At 48.1% G+C, this 19,748-nt stretch overlaps 1 protein-coding gene across 3 annotated transcripts; it reads right to left on the bottom strand.

The window, feature by feature from the left end:
• Positions 1-1,615: 1,615 nt before the first annotated feature.
• On the bottom strand, positions 1,616-15,953 carry Slc25a38 (solute carrier family 25 member 38). 3 transcript variants are annotated; one of them, XM_034484531.2, is made up of 7 exons: positions 15,744-15,953; positions 10,320-10,441; positions 9,418-9,502; positions 6,501-6,680; positions 5,557-5,731; positions 3,706-3,872; positions 1,616-2,538 (listed from the first exon to the last, which is right to left on the bottom strand). In XM_034484531.2, the coding sequence occupies exons 1-7, from the start codon at positions 15,870-15,872 to the stop codon at positions 2,416-2,418; spliced, it is 981 nt and encodes a 326-aa protein (XP_034340422.1). In that variant the 5' UTR covers positions 15,873-15,953; the 3' UTR covers positions 1,616-2,415. The 3 variants fall into 3 exon arrangements, with proteins under 3 accessions (XP_034340422.1, XP_076773725.1, XP_076773724.1); XM_076917610.1 differs by lacking the exon at positions 15,744-15,953 and adding an exon at positions 12,577-12,797; XM_076917609.1 differs by lacking the exon at positions 15,744-15,953 and adding an exon at positions 11,840-12,052.
• Positions 15,954-19,748: the final 3,795 nt, after the last annotated feature.

Here is a 19,748-nt window from a genome sequence, read left to right as displayed (position 1 = left end):
GCTATACGGCCATTTAAGGATAAATAGGTCCTATGGTACAAAAGAATTGGAACGTGAGAACAAAAATGACACCCTGTGTATGAAAGATGACGGTCAGTGAAAACAAGGTGTTTACTTTCCCTCACAGGCAGCCTAGGGCATGGCGGTATACTCTCCCCATTTCTTTGGCTATCAGCACCACAGCTAAGTGAAGAACAGGCTTCAAGCCTGGGCCACCTGTGTCAGAACTAATTCACTTAAAGGAGCAGATACCCACCTGCTCCTTGAAGAAAGTACTGGCTTCTTCCTACATTTGAGAACAACAAAATGGCTACCCAGTAAGATATTACAAAAGTGTTGAAGGGGGTGGGGAGAAATCTGGACGAGTCATCTGTTAACAAAGCTTTTATACTGTATTCCATGTAACAAATAATCTGGAGTGGCAGCCTATGCCCATAATCCTAGCTAGCACTCCAATCCTGGTTTACAAAAGTGAGTTCCAGGACAGCCAAAGCTACACAGAAATCTTGTCTTGAAAAAGAATAGAAAGTGATTGGTGGGTCTGGGAATGAGGATTATGAGTGGGTATGATACCTTATGGGGGCGGTGGGGAGCAGGGGTGGAAATGTTCTAAAACTAGTTTAGGGTCGTGGCTACACTTAGAGGGTCTCACAAGTGTAGGATGACTGGGCTTCCAGTTCTGTCTCTGGCTTCCGAAGAGGGGACGGCAAGCTTGCATCCCACACTGGACCTGTTTGCTCTGATGCTGATACAGATGATCCCACAATTATTTATTAATTAGCATGACACTCAGCCACACATCCAGCCCCAAACCACCAAACTGTGGGCTTCAAACAAGTAGGAAGCCTCTTTGAATACATAAACTAAAGGCACATTTGTTTTTCCTTTGGTTTTTGAGACAGGGTTTCTCTGTGGAGCCCTGGCTGACCTAGAACTTGCTCTGTCAAAACAGGCTGGCCTTGAACTCAAGAGATCTTCCTACCTTTGCCTGCTGAGTGCTGGGATGAAAGGCGTGTGCCACTGTGCCCAGCTCCAAAGCTGCTTTTAAAAGTTAAGCTCCCGCCGGGCCGGTGGTGGCGCACGCCTTTAATCCCAGCACTTGGGAGGCAGAGGCAGGCGGATTTCTGAGTTCGAGGCTAGCCTGGTCTACAGAGTGAGGTCCAGGACAGCCAGGACTACACAGAGAAACCCTGTCTCAAAAAACCAAAAAAAAAAAAAAAGTTAAGCTCCCATGGCAGGTTAAAAACGATGTCACCCTAAAGCTACTTTGCTATTCTCAAGGAGTGAGACATATTAGTTAGGTTTAAAAACCAGATCTTTTTTTATATGTATAAATAAATACAGGGTTTGGTCACATAGCCCTGGCTGACCTACCTCTCCCTCAAGTGCTGGGATAAATGGCTTGTTCCTATTTCTGTATGTGAGTACACCATCGATGTCTTCAGACACACCAGAAGAGGGCATCGGATCCCATTACAGATGGTTATGAGCCAACCATGTGGTTGCTGGGAACTGAACTCAGGACCTCTGGAAGAGCAGTCAGTGCTCTTAACCACTGAGCCATCTCTTTAGCCCCCTCTGCTATGGTGTCAAACTGCTGTCATTCAAAGGGCTCTATTGTGTTCGTCTGAACTTTAATTATGGAAAGTGTGACAACAGCACAGATTACAACAGTACATTTGAAGCCTGGGAAGGCCCATCCCATTCATTCTCTGGGGCCTACAGGAGGTTCCCTAAGAACAAAACTAATGCCTGTCTTGGTTTTCTAGTTCTGTTTTTTTTGTCACAGACAGTATCCACCATGCTGATGTCTTTATTTAGAAAAGTATTCACTTATTTGTTTATTGGGTCTGGGTGCTTGCCACAATGCACAGGAGGAAGTCAGGGGACAACTTGCAGCAATTCTTTCCTCCACCTCGTGGGTCTGGCGAGCCAGCGCAGGCCTCTGACAAGCACCTTTCCTTGCTGAGCCATCTCACTGGTCCACCGTAGCTCTCTTAGGTCCAGTCTTCCCTAACTTGAGACTCCTGCCCTCAGACATGGCAGGAGGCCCACACCTTCTCTATTGTGGGATTCCTTCGTTACCAGCATTCTAAGACGCCCTGTAATGTAGGCAGGTGGCTGAAATGGAGACCTCGCAGAGGCCTTCTCTCAAGTAGCCTTGTGGGGCAGCCATGGTCGACTTCCACTGATGCAGCACTGATGGGGAGTGTGCACGGAGCGATGGGCACTGGCAACTCCACACCTGTGGCTCCAGGCACCCAGCTACTCTCTCTGAATGCAGGGCTAAAGGCAACAGCACGTGTGCCTGGCTCTTCAGACAGCACACTCCTCAGCCGACTACAGGAGAGTGAGCTACAGCAGCTCACAGCAGGAACCAGCAGGACTGCTGAGCTTCCTTTCCCAGCCCTCTTGTCAGGACTTCAGGCCCATCCTGGCCATCATCTCTTCATAGACAGTCCATGCCATGGCGGCCATCAGCGTTCTACGGAGGGCCCGGGGAACACTACCATGAAAGAAGCCACGCAGCCCATGGTTCTGTGATGGAAACAAGAAAGAAGCCTTCAGAAGCAAAGCAGCAATGACACCAGACAGGGTGCTACACCACTTTAGAATCTTGTTTAAATGTCATGCCAAACCTATGACTTATGGGCCCAAGGAGATAACCAATGAACCTCCACTTTTACTGTAACTGTTGAGGCCCACCCCTTTAGATCTGCACTACCTACAAAAACTTCTTAGTTTAAAAAAAAGAATATTTAGAGCAAGCAGTGGTGGCGCACACCTTTAATCCTGGCACTCGGGAGGCAAAGGCAAATTCTGAGTTCAAGGCCAGTCTGGTTTATATAACAAGTTCCAGGACAGCCAGAGCTATGTAATAGAGAAGCCCTGTCTCCAAAAAAAAAAAAAAAAAAAAAAAAAAAAAAAAAAAAAAAAAAAAAAAAAAAAAAAAAAAAAAAAAAAGGACATTTAGGAACCAGAAAGACAGATCTTGCTGCCCTTCCAGAGTGTGCTTCCCAGCACCCACATGGCAGCTCACAATCGTCTTTAACTCCAGTACCAGGCGATGTAATATCCTCTTCTAGCCTCCACAAGCACACATGCTCACAAACATACACGCATGCATACATACATACACCACAGGCACACACACACATGCATGCATGCATACATACACCCACACACATACACCCTTTTAAATTAAAGGGATTTTTAGAAGAACATTAAAAAGTTCTTCTGGGGTGCCAGCAATTAAAACCAGACCCAGACGCTAAAAAGCTCTCTGTACTGGGAACTCTCTTAGTTGAAATGTAGGCTTGTGTGTACAGTTTTGGTTGGTGTGTATGTGGTTCTGTTTTTATTGTTCTGGTTCATTTCCTCACTTTGAGATGATCCTCCTTCCACAGATCTCAGAGCTAAGATGGCAGGTGTGCACCACTGTTCAGCCAGCTGTACCATTTATACACTGTAAACAAATGCCAAGCAGCATTCAAAATACAGACAAGGGCTGTCTGCCAAACCAGGGATCAGGCCATCAGAGATGACATCCTCTGCAGGAGACATTAACTGCTGAGCCATTGCTGCAGCCCCTGGGAAGGCACAATTCTAATGCTCCCCAGTGTTGCTAACACACTGGGCGGGGTCTGTCCAGCTGCTCCAGAGACATCGCCAACCACAAGAGCAGCACACATTTTGCAGCCTTACCTTGAAGATGACAGTGGCCACTTGACCAATCCACTGACACTTCACTGGGGAAAGCTGCATATGAGTTTTGATCACATCTGCAGGTTGAGTCACCAGTGAAGCCAGAACACCAGCAAATATCCCACAGCTGAAATTAACAAGGGGCATCAGAGCAGCATCCAGCTGGGCTGAAACAACAGGGGCAGCAAAAGGTTACAAAACTCAGATTCTTTAGACACTGTGCTCAGAGCAGACCTGACCAAGGTCTGTGATGTGTCTATCACTGAAAGCTGTGCAACACCTAACTCGAACAATGCAGGTGTAGACTCTCTCTGACTGGAACAATGCAGGTATAGACTCTCTCTGACTAGAACAATGCAGGTGTAGACTCTCTCTGACTGGAACAATGCAGGTGTAGACTCTCTCTGACTGGAACAATGCAGGTGTAGACACACTGACTGGAACAATGCAGGTGTAGACACACTGACTGGAACAATGCAGGTGTAGACTCTCTCTGACTGGAACAATGCAGGTGTGGACACACTGACTGGAACAATGCAGGTGTAGACTCTCTCTGACTGGAACAATGCAGGTGTAGACTCTCTCTGACTGGAACAATGCAGGTGTAGACTCTCTCTGACTGGAACAATGCAGGTGTAGACTCTGACTGGAACAATGCAGGTGTAGACTCTCTCTGACTGGAACAATGCAGGTGTGGACACACTGACTGGAACAATGCAGGTGTAGACTCTCTCTGACTAGAACAATGCAGGTGTAGACTCTCTGACTAGAACAATGCAGGTGTGGACACTCTTACCTTGTTACTGACTCTAGAAAGGAAAACTTGAGTTTTTACTCATCAAGAAGATTAAATATATCCATTATTTTAAAATTACTGATTCTAATTTTAAGAGATTTTTTATAACTAATGGGTGGGAAATTTTATTTTTTTACTTAACATGTATTAATTGTACAAGATGGGTCAAGCCTGGTGATTCATCTTAGTTCTAGTGCTCCAGAGATGAAGACAGGCTGATCTCTAAAAGTCTGAGGCTAGCCTGGTTTTCAACAGCGAATTCCAGGCCAGCCAGGATGACGTAATAAGGCTGGGCTTCAAAACAAAAACAAAATACAACCTCTATGTTTCCTTACTGTCTTAAATTTCTGTTGCAAAATGAGGCTGTAACCTGCAGGGTCACACCTGATCCCTGGGGGAGAAGCCAATCTCCTCATACACTCTCATTGCAGCTGACTGGCAGTCCTGGGGTAATGTGTTCACTTCCACAGTTGTCCACATACTTTCCTGAGTCCAGGTCACCCGGCAGAATAGGTTTCAGGCAACTCTGCTCTGTTTGGAAAGCATTTAGCACCCACAGGCATGGCCCATGTGTGGTCCACAAGCTTATTGGTGAGAAAAGCCTACAACAAACACCTCAAGTTTACAGCTCTACTTCCACCCAAATGAAGGGCTCAAAAGAACAGGGAATACAGAAAGGGAAGGAGAGGAAACTTATTTTTCCTCAAGTCCACAGCTATCAGTGTTCCCAAACTGGTCTGGGGGAGTCACACCAAGTACACACTGGAAAAACAGACTCTCAAGGCTGCACCCCAAAGCTCTGTCCTAGGGTCCCTCAGGTCATGTGTGCAGCAGTGCTGTTGCAAAACCTTGGCAAAACACACTTGTCTCTCCCCTAGCCTACCCTCTTCCCTTAGAAGACACAAGGCTTCTGTTGGGGCAGAGTCTGACACCCTACCTCTGCATCCCAGCTCCCAGCCCCAAAGTGGCTCCATTCCTAAAGCTGCTAAGAATACCCCAGAGAAAAAGGCAAAAACCCAGAGGCTCTGCCACTCCTCTGCCCACTACACTCTTACCTGTGCCATGGAGCACTGTGGTTCTGGTCTGGCTGTAAAACATCAGGTAGAGCCCTGAGAAGGGGGCATCACGGAGGAGAGTTGCTGTCAGCCCCCTGAAGAGGCCACGGTGGCCCTCGCTGCAATAGATGCTCCTCAGGGCTGCATAGATGCTCTCATAGCTGTAAGCCCCACTCTGCAAAGGGAGGGCAGAGGTAAGTGACTGGCACAGGCCAGCATCTGAGTGGTGGCCTAATGTCAGGAGCAGCTTTGCTTATACACTGAAGGCCTGGAATCAGCCATAGGCCTAAGTCAGCCTGCTAGCACAAAGTCTTGGGTGTCTGTGGAAAACACTGGAACAGATGACTATAAGGTATTGTAAACAGGCAGCTTTGGTGGAAATAGCTGGACAGGAACAAGTAGTCATAGGTCTTGTGGACAGTCATAGACCTTGGGTAGCCTTGGTAGACAGTACCAACTTAGATAAGGACAAGTGAATCATAGGCGGAGTCATAGTGACCTGTCCCCTAAACCTTCACCCAGCTGACACTCTGTTCTGGAAGATATCTGTACTCCCCCTGAACACCTACGTTCCTGCGTCATCCCCTTCCCCACATCCTGCCTCTATGTGCATATAACCCCTGTGTGAAAAAGTAAAAATGGTGATTTGATCAGCCTAGACAGATCGCCATTCTTTGTGTCTTTGCCTGCCCCCCCCCCACCCCACTGCTCTCTTTCAGGTGACCTCCCTGGACCCTTGTTTAGTGCCCTGCTGGACAGGACAGCCTAAGCAGACTTCATGTTACATGCCAGCCAAGTCACCAAGGCTTTGGTGCACATATGGCTTGCCCTGCCTACAAAAGTGAGTTATCTGAACATATTTGACCCTAAGTCAGACTACACACCCAGGGCTGACACCAGTGCTCGATACCCAGAACCCCAAGGTTCTAGAACTATGAGCTCACCTCATAGCGTGTCTTGATCACTGTGATGGGTGACATGCAGACTCCTGCCACAGAGCGTGAGCCCATGCCCAGGATGACCGACTCCAGGGCAGTGGGAGGATGGCCTCGCAAGAAATACTGCTTTGAAGAATACAGGGTACCAAAGTAGATTCCTACACCAGGGACACATCTCAAGATGGACTGCAGGGAAAGGCAAAGGGAAGAAAGAGGGAACCAAAGACTCAGAACTGCAAGATGCCTCTGAAGGGTGGTCTCTAGAGATCCCAGGTGATCCACATGCAAGGTGTTTATGGTGTGAAGGGAATGCCAGAGAGAGGGGCAGAGAGGACAGGCAGCAGCCAATAAAGAGCGTATTAAAGCAGTTACAGCTGTGGGTGAGTTAGTTCTCCCCCCATCCCACCCCCTACCCCACAAGCTCTAGCAATCAGTGAACACCCCACCCTCTGGGATCTTTCTGCTGAGGGGGAGGGTGTAGTTTAAACATCACTTTCCATCTTCTAGTGGCTGGAGGCTGCTGTGGGGAGGGTGGAAACCAATGCCTTGGTACTTCCAGCAAGGTGGGTCCTTAGAGCCAGAAAAAGCCTTTGGGCAAAGAAATAAAGGTGTGGGTGTCCCAGCCCATTTTCCCAGTGGTAGCCAAGGCGAGGCTGCATGGGCTAGCAGTGCACGCCAGCTTTAGAGCTGGTGCTGTGCTAACAGTCATACTTCAGAGGAATGAACAGTCTCCACATATATGTTGGGGTAGCCAGACCAATGGATGACAGAGCCCTACGCACACTACTGTCTCGACTGTCCAAACACACATAAGCTTCACTTACAAACAAGGCATAGCAACTAACAAAACGTGTGTGACTACACCCTCCCTCGCCTCACATCCCACTGTCCGCTTCTCCCTCTTCCTGTGTTGTTGGAACCAATGAAGGGCCTGGGTGAGATGAGGTAGGAGCACTAGGTAGGTCAGGCTCCTACTGACCTTGACCTGTCATGGGGGATCGAGCCATGTGACCTCATGTCTGGGCTGAGGAGCAGGTGATGCCGACAGATGAAAAGTTGACTTATTTCTGAAACTGCTCAGAACACCACCATGATCCGGTGTCTTCCCTTCAACTCATCAAAGCTGCAGGAGCCACAGCCTTCAGGGCTCACTCAAGGGCGATCTGATCCCACAATCTTGTCCTTTACTGTACAATCTGGAACATTTTGGCAAATTTCAATATCCACATGGCTGGATCTGATCTATTTTTTCTCCATCTTCTGATATGTGACTCACCGAATCCTTCCCACTCTTTGCTTTGTTTCAGACAGGGTCTCACTATATAGCCTTGGCTGGCTGCTAATTCATAGATCCCCTGCCTCTGCCTCCTGAGTGCTGGAATTATGCCCAACAGTTACTTTTTTCAAAGCTTATTTTAATTATGTATACACACGTGTGTCAGTATATAGGCTTGCATGTGTGTATGAACAGAGTTCAGAAAAGGGTGCTGGCTCTCCTGGACCTAGAGTTACAGGCAGCTGTGAGCTGCCTGATGTGGGTCCTCTGCAAGAGCAGAGCATGGCCCCACAGGCTGGGCACCTCTGAGAAAAGGCTCACTGCTTCATGTCTGACTGCCTGCAGTCTCCTTTCTCCACAGTCATGTCAACTGTGCCGGAAATGTGTCAGCAGCTCCGTGGCACATGTGGCCTGTCCCTCAGGGAACTGTATCTCTCACTTGTGCTGAGTAGCAGTGGCCACTCATTTCAGGAGATTTCTCACTGAAATCTTCGAGCAGGCTCAGTGCCCTCCAGTATAACATACTGTCATCAAGTAGACTGTATTCTCTGTTCCTGTCCTGCTCACAAATGCAGTGACCTAGCACCATCCACACACTGAGGCTGTGACTGATCTAAACTATGACAACAAAAACTGTGGGTTTCTTCTTCTTCTCCACAATGTCATGGCCACAGTACTGCTTCCTGCTGAAGGGAGGGTTTTCTTTTCTTCTTAAGAGTTTCCGCCGGGCGGTGGTGGCGCACGCCTTTAATCCCAGCACTTGGGAGGCAGAGGCAGGCGGATTTCTGAGTTTGAGGCCAGCCTGGTCTACAGAGTGAGTTCCAGGACAGCCAGGGCTACACAGAGAAACCCTGTCTCGAAAAACCAAAAAAAAAAAAAAAGAGTTTCCACCTTCCCAGAAAGCCTTTCCCAGCTTCTTGCTGGCACACCATACTGCCAGCGCTCCTGTGCTCTGAGAACCTCACTAAGTAAAATATGGGTCCTGCCTGGTGACTCCCCAGCAGGTGATCTGGCCATGAAGCAGCCACAGTGAATGAAGGCAAGTGGACCACAGCTAGGACATGCCGCATGGACAACAGTGAAGCCTCACACAAACTCAGAACAGGGCGCAACTAAAAAACTATCAGCTAGTCATTATAGAACTGGACAGGAGTAACTGGGGAGCAAAGCCAAAGAACACAGTTTGAAAGGCTTCCCTCCCTCCCTCACAGGCCATGTGTCTAGACACCCTGTCCCCACTTGGTGGCGCTGTTTCGAGAGGTTGGAGAACAAGAGGTGGGAGGAGTGGCTGCTGGCAAAGTCATTGGAGTTGGCTTCTGAGCTACATCATAGCCCCGCCTACAGCTAGCTAAGGCTCTCTGCTTCCTGTTTGCTGAGGTGTGACCAGCTGCCTCATGCCCCTCCCACAAGGATGCTGAGAGCTACTCCAACTGTTGGGCTTTTCCCATCCAGATAGACTACATCCTCACACAAGCCCAGATTAGTGTCTCCTCTCTTAAGCTGCTTCTGTCAAGGACCTGGTCCCAGCAGTATGCAGTAACTGATCCACACAATGAGGAGGGCCCACGCCACGGGAAGCCTGAGCTCCAGGTGGGGAGGAAGGGGTGAGTGAGTGCTGAGAAAGCCCAGATCCGAAAGGCAGCTTACAGGAGACATCCCTTTCCAAAGGCCCAGAAGACTTTCTGTGCGAACCACCTTCAAGAACACAGCCAGCATCCCAACTCGCCTGGGCCTGAAGAAGACAAAACGGACAGGGCAAGAAACAGAGTCTGTTAAGACATCCTCACTGTGGATTTTCCCTCGCACAGACGATCTGAACACACAGCAATCTCTATACTGCATCTTAGAACTGCTTTTAAAATTTTATTACAGTGTGTGTGTGTGTGTGTGTACATGTACACACGTGTGGAGGTCAGAGGACAACTTGCAGGAGTCAGTTCTCTCCTATCAAGTGAGTCCTAGGGATCAAGCTCAGGTTGTCTGGCTTGGCAGCAAACACTTTTACCAGCTGTCCCATCACACCTGCCCAAGAATCAGTCTTGATTTTCATGTGTTCATGGTTTGGCACATACATACTTACCTATCTTCACACCACAAGCAATGAGATAAATTCCACTTTCAGACACTAATGTGTAGTGCCCATATTGCCAGTAGACACAAAACACACATTTAAAATGGATGTTATTTCCACAAAACCCAGTACTAGGCAGCACAGTTATAACAATGCAAGCTAGCAAAAGAAAATGGCAAACATCGCCCAGGGAGGCCCTCTGGAGCCCATCTAGTCAACAAAATTAAATTATAATATGTATGTATATAAAACTACATTAACTTTTTTCTTCAGAAAACAGTATCCACAAAGCACACGGCCCAGAACTCAGGAAATGAGGCAGGAGGATTGCAAGTTCAAAGTCAGCATGGGATACAGGAAGAAAACTCTTGTCTAAGCAAACACAACAACAGACAGGAATTCCAGCCTAGCTTGTGTTTCTCTAACGTAATGAAGTAATTTAATCCTGGCTCCTCTACCAGACAGGGCAATGGCCTACCCTAGGTCTGAGGGCTGCAGGGTCTGAAGGCGGGTTTTGAGGAGATCCAGAGGCTGGAAGAGGAGCGTGGAACAGGTCCCACTGATGGAGCCACAAAGGAAAGCCTTAATCACTGGATGTAACTGCAAGACAAGAGAGAACATGGCATCAGCAGACCTGCCCACCACACCCAGCTCCTTTCTCCACATATGCATCTGTGGTTTCTCCTCTGAAGCCCTTCAGGGACCACCTGTCACAGCCTGGTTCTATCTCCCCCTCTCTGAAATGTGCACAGCAAAAGGGGTCCCTCTGGTCTCATATCCACTGAGCAACATGTCCATTTTCTTAGCACACTTCCTGTCCAGCATAACTGAAACACTACTGACCATCTCCTTATGTTGCATATACCTTTAGCTGCCGGCTTCCCCAGGCTACCTGGTTAGAGGATCTGTAAATATTTATAGAAACATGTCAAAGCATGAAAACATAAGCTTGGCCACTGTGTATAGTACTCCATGTGGTAGTGCACGCCTTTAATCCCAGCACTTGGGAGGCAGAGGCAGGCGGATTTCTGAGTTTGAGGCCAGCCTGGTCTACAGAGTGAGTGCCAGGACAGCCAGGGCTACACAGAGAAACCCTGTCTCGAAAAACAACAACAACAACAACAAAAAAAAAAAAAAAAAATTACTCTGCCTTTCAAGCTGTCGGTGAGGCACACCTTTAATCTCAGCACTGGGGTCGGGGTAGGACGGTAGATCTCTGAGTTCCAGGCCATCCTGGTCTACATAGAGAATGACCAACAACAACCCTGCACAACTGTCACTTCTGGCTTATGAACCCTCCCTCAGCATCCAGAAACTGGCTTATCTTCTGACTCCACACAGAAGGGCAGCACTCTTTCAGATACAGAAGTATCGCCCTCAGGCATGCCCCAGGAGCCTCGGGGCAGGATACTGGAGCTTCCTTTAACAGTGTCCCTTTTCCAGAAGGCAGCAGAATCCCAATGACAACAAACAGGCACTTGGATACTCCCTCTCCTCCAAACAGGACACCCGGCAAGCCCATCTGGAGCCCAGCTCTTCCCCCATTTAGTGGCATCTGCACACTCCCCCACCCCCACTCCTGAGATCAGACCAGAGTGGATGCATTCCAGGTGTGGTCATAGACTACTGTTTAAATAACTGACACATTGTAGCCCTGATGGCTTACTACAATGGCTCTGAAGTCTCTGTTACACCAAATTACCAGGAACCAAAATGTCATCTAGAGTATCCACTTCAAAGAAGAGAAACTGCCTTAACTTCTATCAAGTACGAGGAGTTAGTTTCAAGACCACTGGGACTAAATAAGTTCTGAGGGGTGAATGAATACTGGGCCTGACCACAGCCCTGGGGTGCCAGCAGGGGCTCTCAGAGGACAGCAGGCAAACCCAGACAGTGTGTATTTCAACACATCTGCTATACTGGAAGCCTATGCTCCCTCCCCAGAGCTGCCCGGTTCTTCCACTGATGAATGCTTCCAAAACTGCACCTCAGCCTCACCTGAGCCTTTACAGTGTTGGGGAGTTCAACCTCCTCACACACACGGTCGTTTTCTTCCTGAGACATCTCTTCTTTGCCTGGAAACCAGTCCCAGAGCCTCTGTGTCCAGTGCCACACTGTGCCACCTCCATTCCCCCTCTGCCAGTCACCCTTCAAACCTTGGGCTCGCCATCAAGTCAGAAGCCTCCAGTAAGGCTCTGGAGACTCAGCCTAGGCCCCACCTTCTGCCCTCTCCTTAACTCACTTAAACCCTTAGGTACATTTGATATCAGTGACTACTTTTCTCTAAGTACTGGATTCTTCCACTGGCACCGCACCCACCCCACCCCAATTGGCTACAGGTTTCTCTTCCCCCTGCCTGCTCCTCAGAGATGCTGCATCTCTCATCTCCTCAATCTGCAGCCCTTTCAGAACAGCCTCACCCACGACCAGACTTCACAACATTCCCACTGTGCCATCCCATCCTGTCCACTCTGCCACCGTGTCCCCTCCTGCCCATGGCAATCTCAAAGTCAACAGTCCAAACTGGAAACGTGGGCAACAACCCTCCACACATACTTCCTTCCTAGACCCAGGAGACTCTGCCTGCTGCTTCCTGACCTCTCCTGATGATGACCCTCAGTCTGCCCTATCTGCTCCTTGAGCCTGAACAGCAGAGAGATACTAAAGACTGAATCTACTCAGGAACGAGCTAGGGGTTACAAGTGTGGTGGTGTGCCAGGAGAAAGCAGACATACTCGTGAGTCCTCTTCCCCGGCCAGCCCCAGCGATGCACCCATCCTCTCGTCTTGGTTCGTTCACCTCTCATGTCTCTGGCCACTGCTCACTCTCTTCTTCCACTGAACCATGCTGTCACAGCCCTCAGCCAGCGTCAGTTTCTATCCTTCCATCCGTACAGAACCACTCCACACAAACCCACACTGCCCTTGCTCAGATATCTAACAGGCACCTCAGTGACACTCACAGACACTCACTGAGCTTATCTCTCTCCCTCACTTCAGCCTGCTGCTCCTCAGCAGACCCAAGGGAACACCCATTCCGGGCTGGGCCTCTCCAAACTTGCTCATTCAGCTTCTTGATCAGCTCCCAACCCACCTCCTTGAGCCATCCTGGTTCAAAGGTCCACACTTTCCTTCCCTGCTGACTGCCACAACCTTTTTACCTCAACCCTTGACCCCTCCAATCTACTTCCTATCCTGCAGCCAGGGTCATCTTTAAAAACTGCCAACTGGAGCCTCAATTCCAATGAGACGGTGCTCTGTTCACATATAAGTCACCAGCTCAAACAAGAAAACAGGATGTCATCAAAATTATTAGTAATGATAAATGTATTAGAAATTACTAAATATGACAAATTTGTCATTAGTCCTCATCTGGTGTAAATAAAAATACGATTTGGCTGCTCCATCTCTCTCCAAGACAATGTCAGTGCTACTGCAAGGCCTGAGGCAGCACACAGCCTGCTGACCCCCCTGACCCACACACGCCATACTCTACTGCCATAATGCCACTTTCCCTGCCTTCCTCTCACCTCAAACACCAGACATCATCCTTCTGGCTCAGCTCCTCTTCTGCTCACAAAGCCCTGTGTCAGGGCCCAGTGACTGGAGCAGTCCCCGTGGCCATCATCCTTACGACGCAGGACAAGAACAGACCCCCCCCCCCCCCAGTCCTTCATGACACTGTGAGGAACTGACATGGAAGCAAGGCAGGGTGGCACATACTCATTCCCAGCATTCCAGAGGAAAGGCAGGAGCAGCTCTGGGAATTGGGGGTCAGCCTCATCTACATTTTGAGCTCCAGGACAGCCAGAACCACATAGAGAGAACCTCTCTCAAACAAAACAAAACAAAAGAAGACTGACCACGGAACTGGACTGCAATACAGACATGCAATACAGCTTGAGCAGAGACCCACAGGAGAAAACCCAGCAGCCCCTGGATGTCCCATCGCAGCAAAGGTTAAAATCTCCCTCCAAGCTCTTTCCAGCTGTTTGGTGCAGCAAGGCTACAAGAAGGGACAGTACCCTCAAAGGCACTGGACCCATTTATCCATCTGTTCTGGGAACTGAACCTAGGGCCTCATGCCTGCTGGGCAGACTTGTTACTACCGAGCTGTATTCCCAGCCCTGTACCCACTTATTTTAAGGTTGGCTGCTGTCCTTCAACTTCTGATGACAGAAATTGCTTTTTAAATGTCTTACCTTCACAGCACAGTGACTGAGAACATCACTGGCCCAATACTCATAGAAGCAACAAAAAAAGCCAACAGCTTTTTTTTTTTTTTTTTTTTTTTTTTTTTTTTTAAATACAGGGCTTTTCTATTAACTCTGGCTCTATAGACCAAGCTGCCCTTGAACTCAAAAGAGCCACCTGAATCTGAGTTCTGGAATTAAAGGTGTGTACCACCACCACCTTAATGTCGATTCTAATAGATAAACCGAAAACTATTAAAAAAAAAAAAAAAAAAAAAAAAAAAAAAGCAGTAAAGCAGTTAACTTGAACAGCCTTGTGCTTACAGCATATCCTTTGAGAATGGATTCTGTGGGTCTGTTGTACTTGGGTTATTTTTGTTTTTTGTTTTGTTTTTTTAAAGATTATTTATTTCTTTCATGTCTGTGGGTACACTGTCGCTGTCTTGAGACACACCAGAAGAGGGCATCGGATGCCCGTTACAGATGGCTGTGAGCCACCATGTGGTAGCTGGGAATTGAACTCAGGACTTCTGGAAGAGCAGTCAACTGCTGAGCCATCTCTCCAGTCCTGTACTTGTTTTGAGACAGTCTCACACAAGTAGCTCACAAGCCTGCCTCTTCCTGAGCCAACATGCTCGTCCTGGGCTTAGTTTTGTTATAGTGATAGAGACAAAGGTGCTTTCCTGAAAGGCTACACCTCTGACTTTAAAACAGATTTAATTTATTTTAGTAGCTCAACCTTATTCACGGCTTAAAGCTAAATATTCCAATTTCTCTAAGAGTGAGAACAGATCAAAATAACCAGAAAGGGCTAATTGACAAAAGTGAACAGTATTCTTCTAGAGGGACCATAAGGTTCCCAGCACCCATACGGAAAGGGGTGCTCACAACCAACTCTAACTCTAACTCCAGCTCCAGGGTATACCAAACGCCTTCTTTTGGCCTTCTTGGTCCTCTGCACTCTTGCGCACCTACCCCCAACACACACATGAATAAAAATAAAAACTAAAAGCACAATGAGCAAACAGCACTACACAAAGCACGATGGGAGTAAGCAGCATTTCAACAGCCAAATAGTTCCACAATTTCTACCACCCCGCAGCAAAACGAGAAACAACAAAATCTCTACGTCCAACACAAATCAGAAAGGGAAAGATGGCGGGCCAGAGAGAAAAGGTATGCAGTTTTGAAAGGCATGGTCCTGGAGCCACAGTGGTTATCTTTAAAGATTTCCAAAAAGAGCCAGACATAGGGGAGCACACCCCATTAATATTAGCACTCTGGAGTTCGAAGCCAGCCTGGTTTAAATAGCGAGTTCTAGCCCGATCTACACAGTGAGATTCCCGACTCAAAAAAATAAGAATTTTTAAAAAGGCATCCCCAAAGCTGGGCATCCTCGCCCCTCGGAGGCGCATCCCTGCCCAGGCCCGCCCTCCGTCTATGGTTGGCTGCGAGGAACTCCGCCCCGCCCCGCCCCGTCTCCACCAATAGCATCCCAGCAGCGCAGCCAACCCGGAGTAAGGGGCGTGGCCTCGGCGAGCCAGGAAAGCTGAGGCAGCACCCTGCAGGGAAGCGGGCGATCCGAGGGAGGCCCGAGGTGCCCCGAAGCGCTCATATCGGTTACCGTTATAATGTTCTAGACTGTTCTAGAAGCATTGTCCTGCCTCACAATGCCGTTCCCGTCCCGGTCCCTTGTACCCACGAGCTCACCATGAGCGTCTCCACCGTGTCCTCTACATCCTGCGACGGCAGCAGCGCCGAACGCGCCTTCTCGATCACCGGGGACGCGAGCCCGGTCCCGGCGACTGAGAGGCTCCGGGACTCCGCGCTCACGCCCATCCCTCTCCGCCCGTCCGCCCGGCCTCAGGCATCAGTACCTGAGACAAGCCGCTCTATGTTTCCGGGGGAGGGGAAAGCTGGAGGAACGAGTCAAAAAGGTGAGATCCTGCTTCCGGTGACGTACGCATCCGGCGACGAGATCTCATCGCCACCTGGTGGCTGCACCCAGAACTGCAGGGTCCGGGGTTCTCTGTTGCAGAGCTATAAACTTGCCTCCTGCTCGGCGCTTTTTTTTTTTTTTTTTTTTTTTTTTTTTTTTTTGGCACCTAAAACGCTTTTTGAAATGGGTGACTGGCTGAGTTTTAATTGTATTTAATTTATATTTAAGAACTGATGCAGGGGGCTGGAGAGATGGCTCAGTGGTTAAGAGCATTGACTGCTCTTCCAGAGGTCCTGAATTCAATTCCCAGCAACCACATGGTGGCTCACAACCATCTGTAATGGGATCCAATGCCCTCTTCTGGTGTGTCAGAAGGCAGCAATAGTGTACTTATACATAAACTAAATAAATATTTAAAAAAAAAAAAAAAAAAGAACTGAAGCAGGGTGGAATGCCTTCTTTTTATACAAGAATCTTTAAAATTATAATCCACATATCTCCTTTTTTGTTTGCTTTTTGTTTTTTGGAGACAGGTTTTTCTCTGTATAGCCCTGGCTGCCCTGGACCCTCTGTGTCTCGATCTCTGTGTGTCTGTGTGTAGACCAGGCAACCTTGAACTCCTAGAGCTCCACCTGCCTCTTTAGCCCCAAGTACTGGGACTAAAGGCATGCTCACCATGCCTGGCTTTTATTTTTAGTTGTATGCATGGGTGTGTATGTGTGAGTAGCTTCTTGCATTGCCCAGGTGCTCAAAGGCAGTCCTGAGCTGCCCTTCCTGGGCGCTGGAAACCAACCTCAGATCCTCTGCAAAGCAAGTGATCCAACCGCTGCCTCTGAAGCCTCATCTTTATGCTTTTTGTTCGTTTGTTTTGTTTTTCCAGACAAGGTTTTCCTTTATTTTTCTTTTTAACATTTATTTATGTATGTATTTATTTAGTTATGTATTTTATGTGAGTACACTGTAGCTGTCTTCAGACACACCAGAAGAGTACACTGGATCCCATTACAGATGGTCATGAGCCACCACGTGGTTGCTGGGGATTGGACTCAGGACCTCTGGGAGAGCAGTCACTGTTCTTAACCGCAGAGTCATCTCTCTAGCCCCAGATAAGGTTTTTCTTTGGAGCCCTGGCTGTCCTAGAACTCATTCTGTAGACCAGGATGGCCTCAAGCTCAGAGATCCGCCTGCCTCTGCCTCCCCAGTGCTGGGACTAGAGGCTTTGTCAACACATCTGGCTGCTTTTTTTTTTTTTAATAAGGGGAAAACTAAACCTGGGACCTTCAAACACCAAGTGAGTGCGCTAGCATTAAGCTTTTAGCCCCAGTCATCTTTGCTTTCTATTTTGAGAGGGAAAAAAAATTTTTTTTCATGAAATTGCTCATACATACAGACATTGGATGGATGGAGCAGAGCCCCAACAGCCAGACTTTATTTTTTTTCTCTCAGCATTTTTATACCTTCTTAAACAAAAGTTCTTTATAAAATTACCTCATAGATAAAATGTTACACAAAAAAAAAGGAGTTACAGAAGGAAATTGCAAAAAAGAAAAAAAAGAAAAGAAAAAAAAAAAGAAATTGCTCATACTGCATCTAACTCACTCTGTAGCCCAGGCAATCCTCCTGCCTCTGTCTCCTGAGTCATAAAAACCCAGGGTTTTTTATATTATTGATTAGTTGGGATTCTTACACTGAAGACCCCCAAACTTGGGAGACCCTTTGTTGAGGCCCACACTAGCCCACGTTTTGGGGCCAAAAATGTTGAGGCTCGCACTAGCCCATGTTCGGGCGACAAAAATGTTGAGGCCCTCTCCACTCCATGCTTGGCGGCCACTGTTTCCCGGACCAAGCTGCTGCTCTGGTCTGCGGGTTATGGTTCAGCAAGAGAGTGAGGACGGACTCGAAGAATGGAGACCAGACAGAGTGTGATTCAATCCCGTTTATTCTTCAGTCTCTCTTCCAAGTCCAAATCCCAAGTCTTGAGTTCCTAGTTCCTAGTTGTACTCCTTTTGTTCCTTTCGAGTGTCTAATGTCTACTCCTGCTCCTAGTGTCTGAATCTCTGTTACCCCAAATTGTTCTCTCTAAAGTGTCTGATTCTCTCACCTTTTATTTGTCTCACTTCTAAGCCATGCCTTTTGGTCACACCTTTAAGTCTTGCCCTTAGGTCTTGTCTCTAAATCTGATCTCTAAGTCACACTCTTAAGTTACACACCTTTAATCTCACACACCTTTAATCTCACACACCTTTAATCTCACACACCCATGGAAAGATCCTGGGTACCTAAAGCAAGATGTTATCAGAGTGTGCTCAGCTGTTGTAGGCTATTGTAATCCAAGTCTCATGTCAGGGTATATGGCTCAAGATGGCTGCAAAACTGATAGCCGCTTTCTGCTAAAAGTCGGCTCCCAACAACCCTTCCTCGAGTCCCAGGAAATCACGACCACCCAAAAATCACGAGAAACCATATCTGGATGCAATTAGCAGAGGTTTATTAGGGAGAAAGTTGGCTACCCAAGGTCAAAACTGCTCATCCACGCAGGAACAGAATTTGACAAAAGGCCAGCAAGCTGAGGGTTTTTTTTATAGCATGGGGTAGAGAAAGGGAGGAATTTTCAAGCAGTTACACATGAACAATTGAACCTGGGTCTTCCAGCAAGAGTGGTAAGCATCTTAACTGCTGAGCTACCTCTCCATCCATAGCTCTCCCTGGTTCTTAATGATCTTCAAGGGCTAGCTTCTCAATTCACCCCACAAACACACAAAGGCTGGGATCTGGGATATGGCAATGAACAAGACAGGCAGGGGATTCCAATCGTACCCCAGACACTGTTGGAAGCGTTTACCTGCTTGCTTGTCAACATGTATTCAACTACATAGTGGAAATGCAGGTTTGCCAGATGATCCCAAAGCATCCTGCATGTGTTTCAAGGTCGCACATTCCAGTGAGCCATCCTTGAATCTAGATCAGCTCTTCAGCCTTCCCTTGATAACATGTTCTTAACTGGAACTGCTCTAGTAGACAAGAACTTGTGGTTCTGTTGACTGTGAGCGTATGGAGCCAATGAATCCTAAAGGACTAAAGCTTCCACAGGGATCCCATGCAGGGGAAGGGGAAGGCTGAGCCCTGACAACAGCAAGAAGACAGACTTGAACCTGCCTCCAGCAAGCAATCACACACAGTTCAGCCACTTGCTTGACCACCGTGCCGGAGAGATGGAGCCCAGACAGCGAAGATGTCTGGGACCACACTTACCAGGACTGCTTAGCTCTACATCTGGCTTGCCATCTATTTAAACCCAGGTCTTGTGTCAGGACCCTGAAGATGGATGTGGGAATCTCTAGATCACTGTATTTGTTCCTCTTCCCAACATCACCACATTGAAGAAACCTCTGCATTTCACCATGACTTTTCTCTGTTTTATAAAAGCGGGGGAGGGGGAGGCATGGAGTGTGTGCTTGGGCATCAGATCCACTACAGCTGGAGTGACAGGCAGTTACGAGCTGTCAAACCAACCTGCCAAACTTGGGTACTGGGAACCGAACTCAGGCCCTCTTGCAGGAGCAGTCCGTGCTTTTAGCTACTAAACCATCTGTTCACCTCTATGACTCACCTTGTTTAATTGGCATGTTTGGGAAGAGTGGGTGAGTGTAGCTTTCTGGCACCCCAGGAATAACGAGGCATGTGGACACACGGATGCACACTGTGAAATGAGAAGTCCAGTTTTTTTGCGACTGTGGGCAGCTGGTGGTACCGCTAGTCCATGACCAGCAGGTGGC

Source organism: Arvicanthis niloticus, chromosome 21 (genome assembly GCF_011762505.2).
Source record: "Arvicanthis niloticus isolate mArvNil1 chromosome 21, mArvNil1.pat.X, whole genome shotgun sequence".
Lineage (NCBI taxonomy): Eukaryota > Metazoa > Chordata > Mammalia > Rodentia > Muridae > Arvicanthis > Arvicanthis niloticus.
The sequence above is the reverse complement of the archived record's forward strand: the minus strand, read 5'-3'. Positions and strand labels throughout refer to the sequence as shown.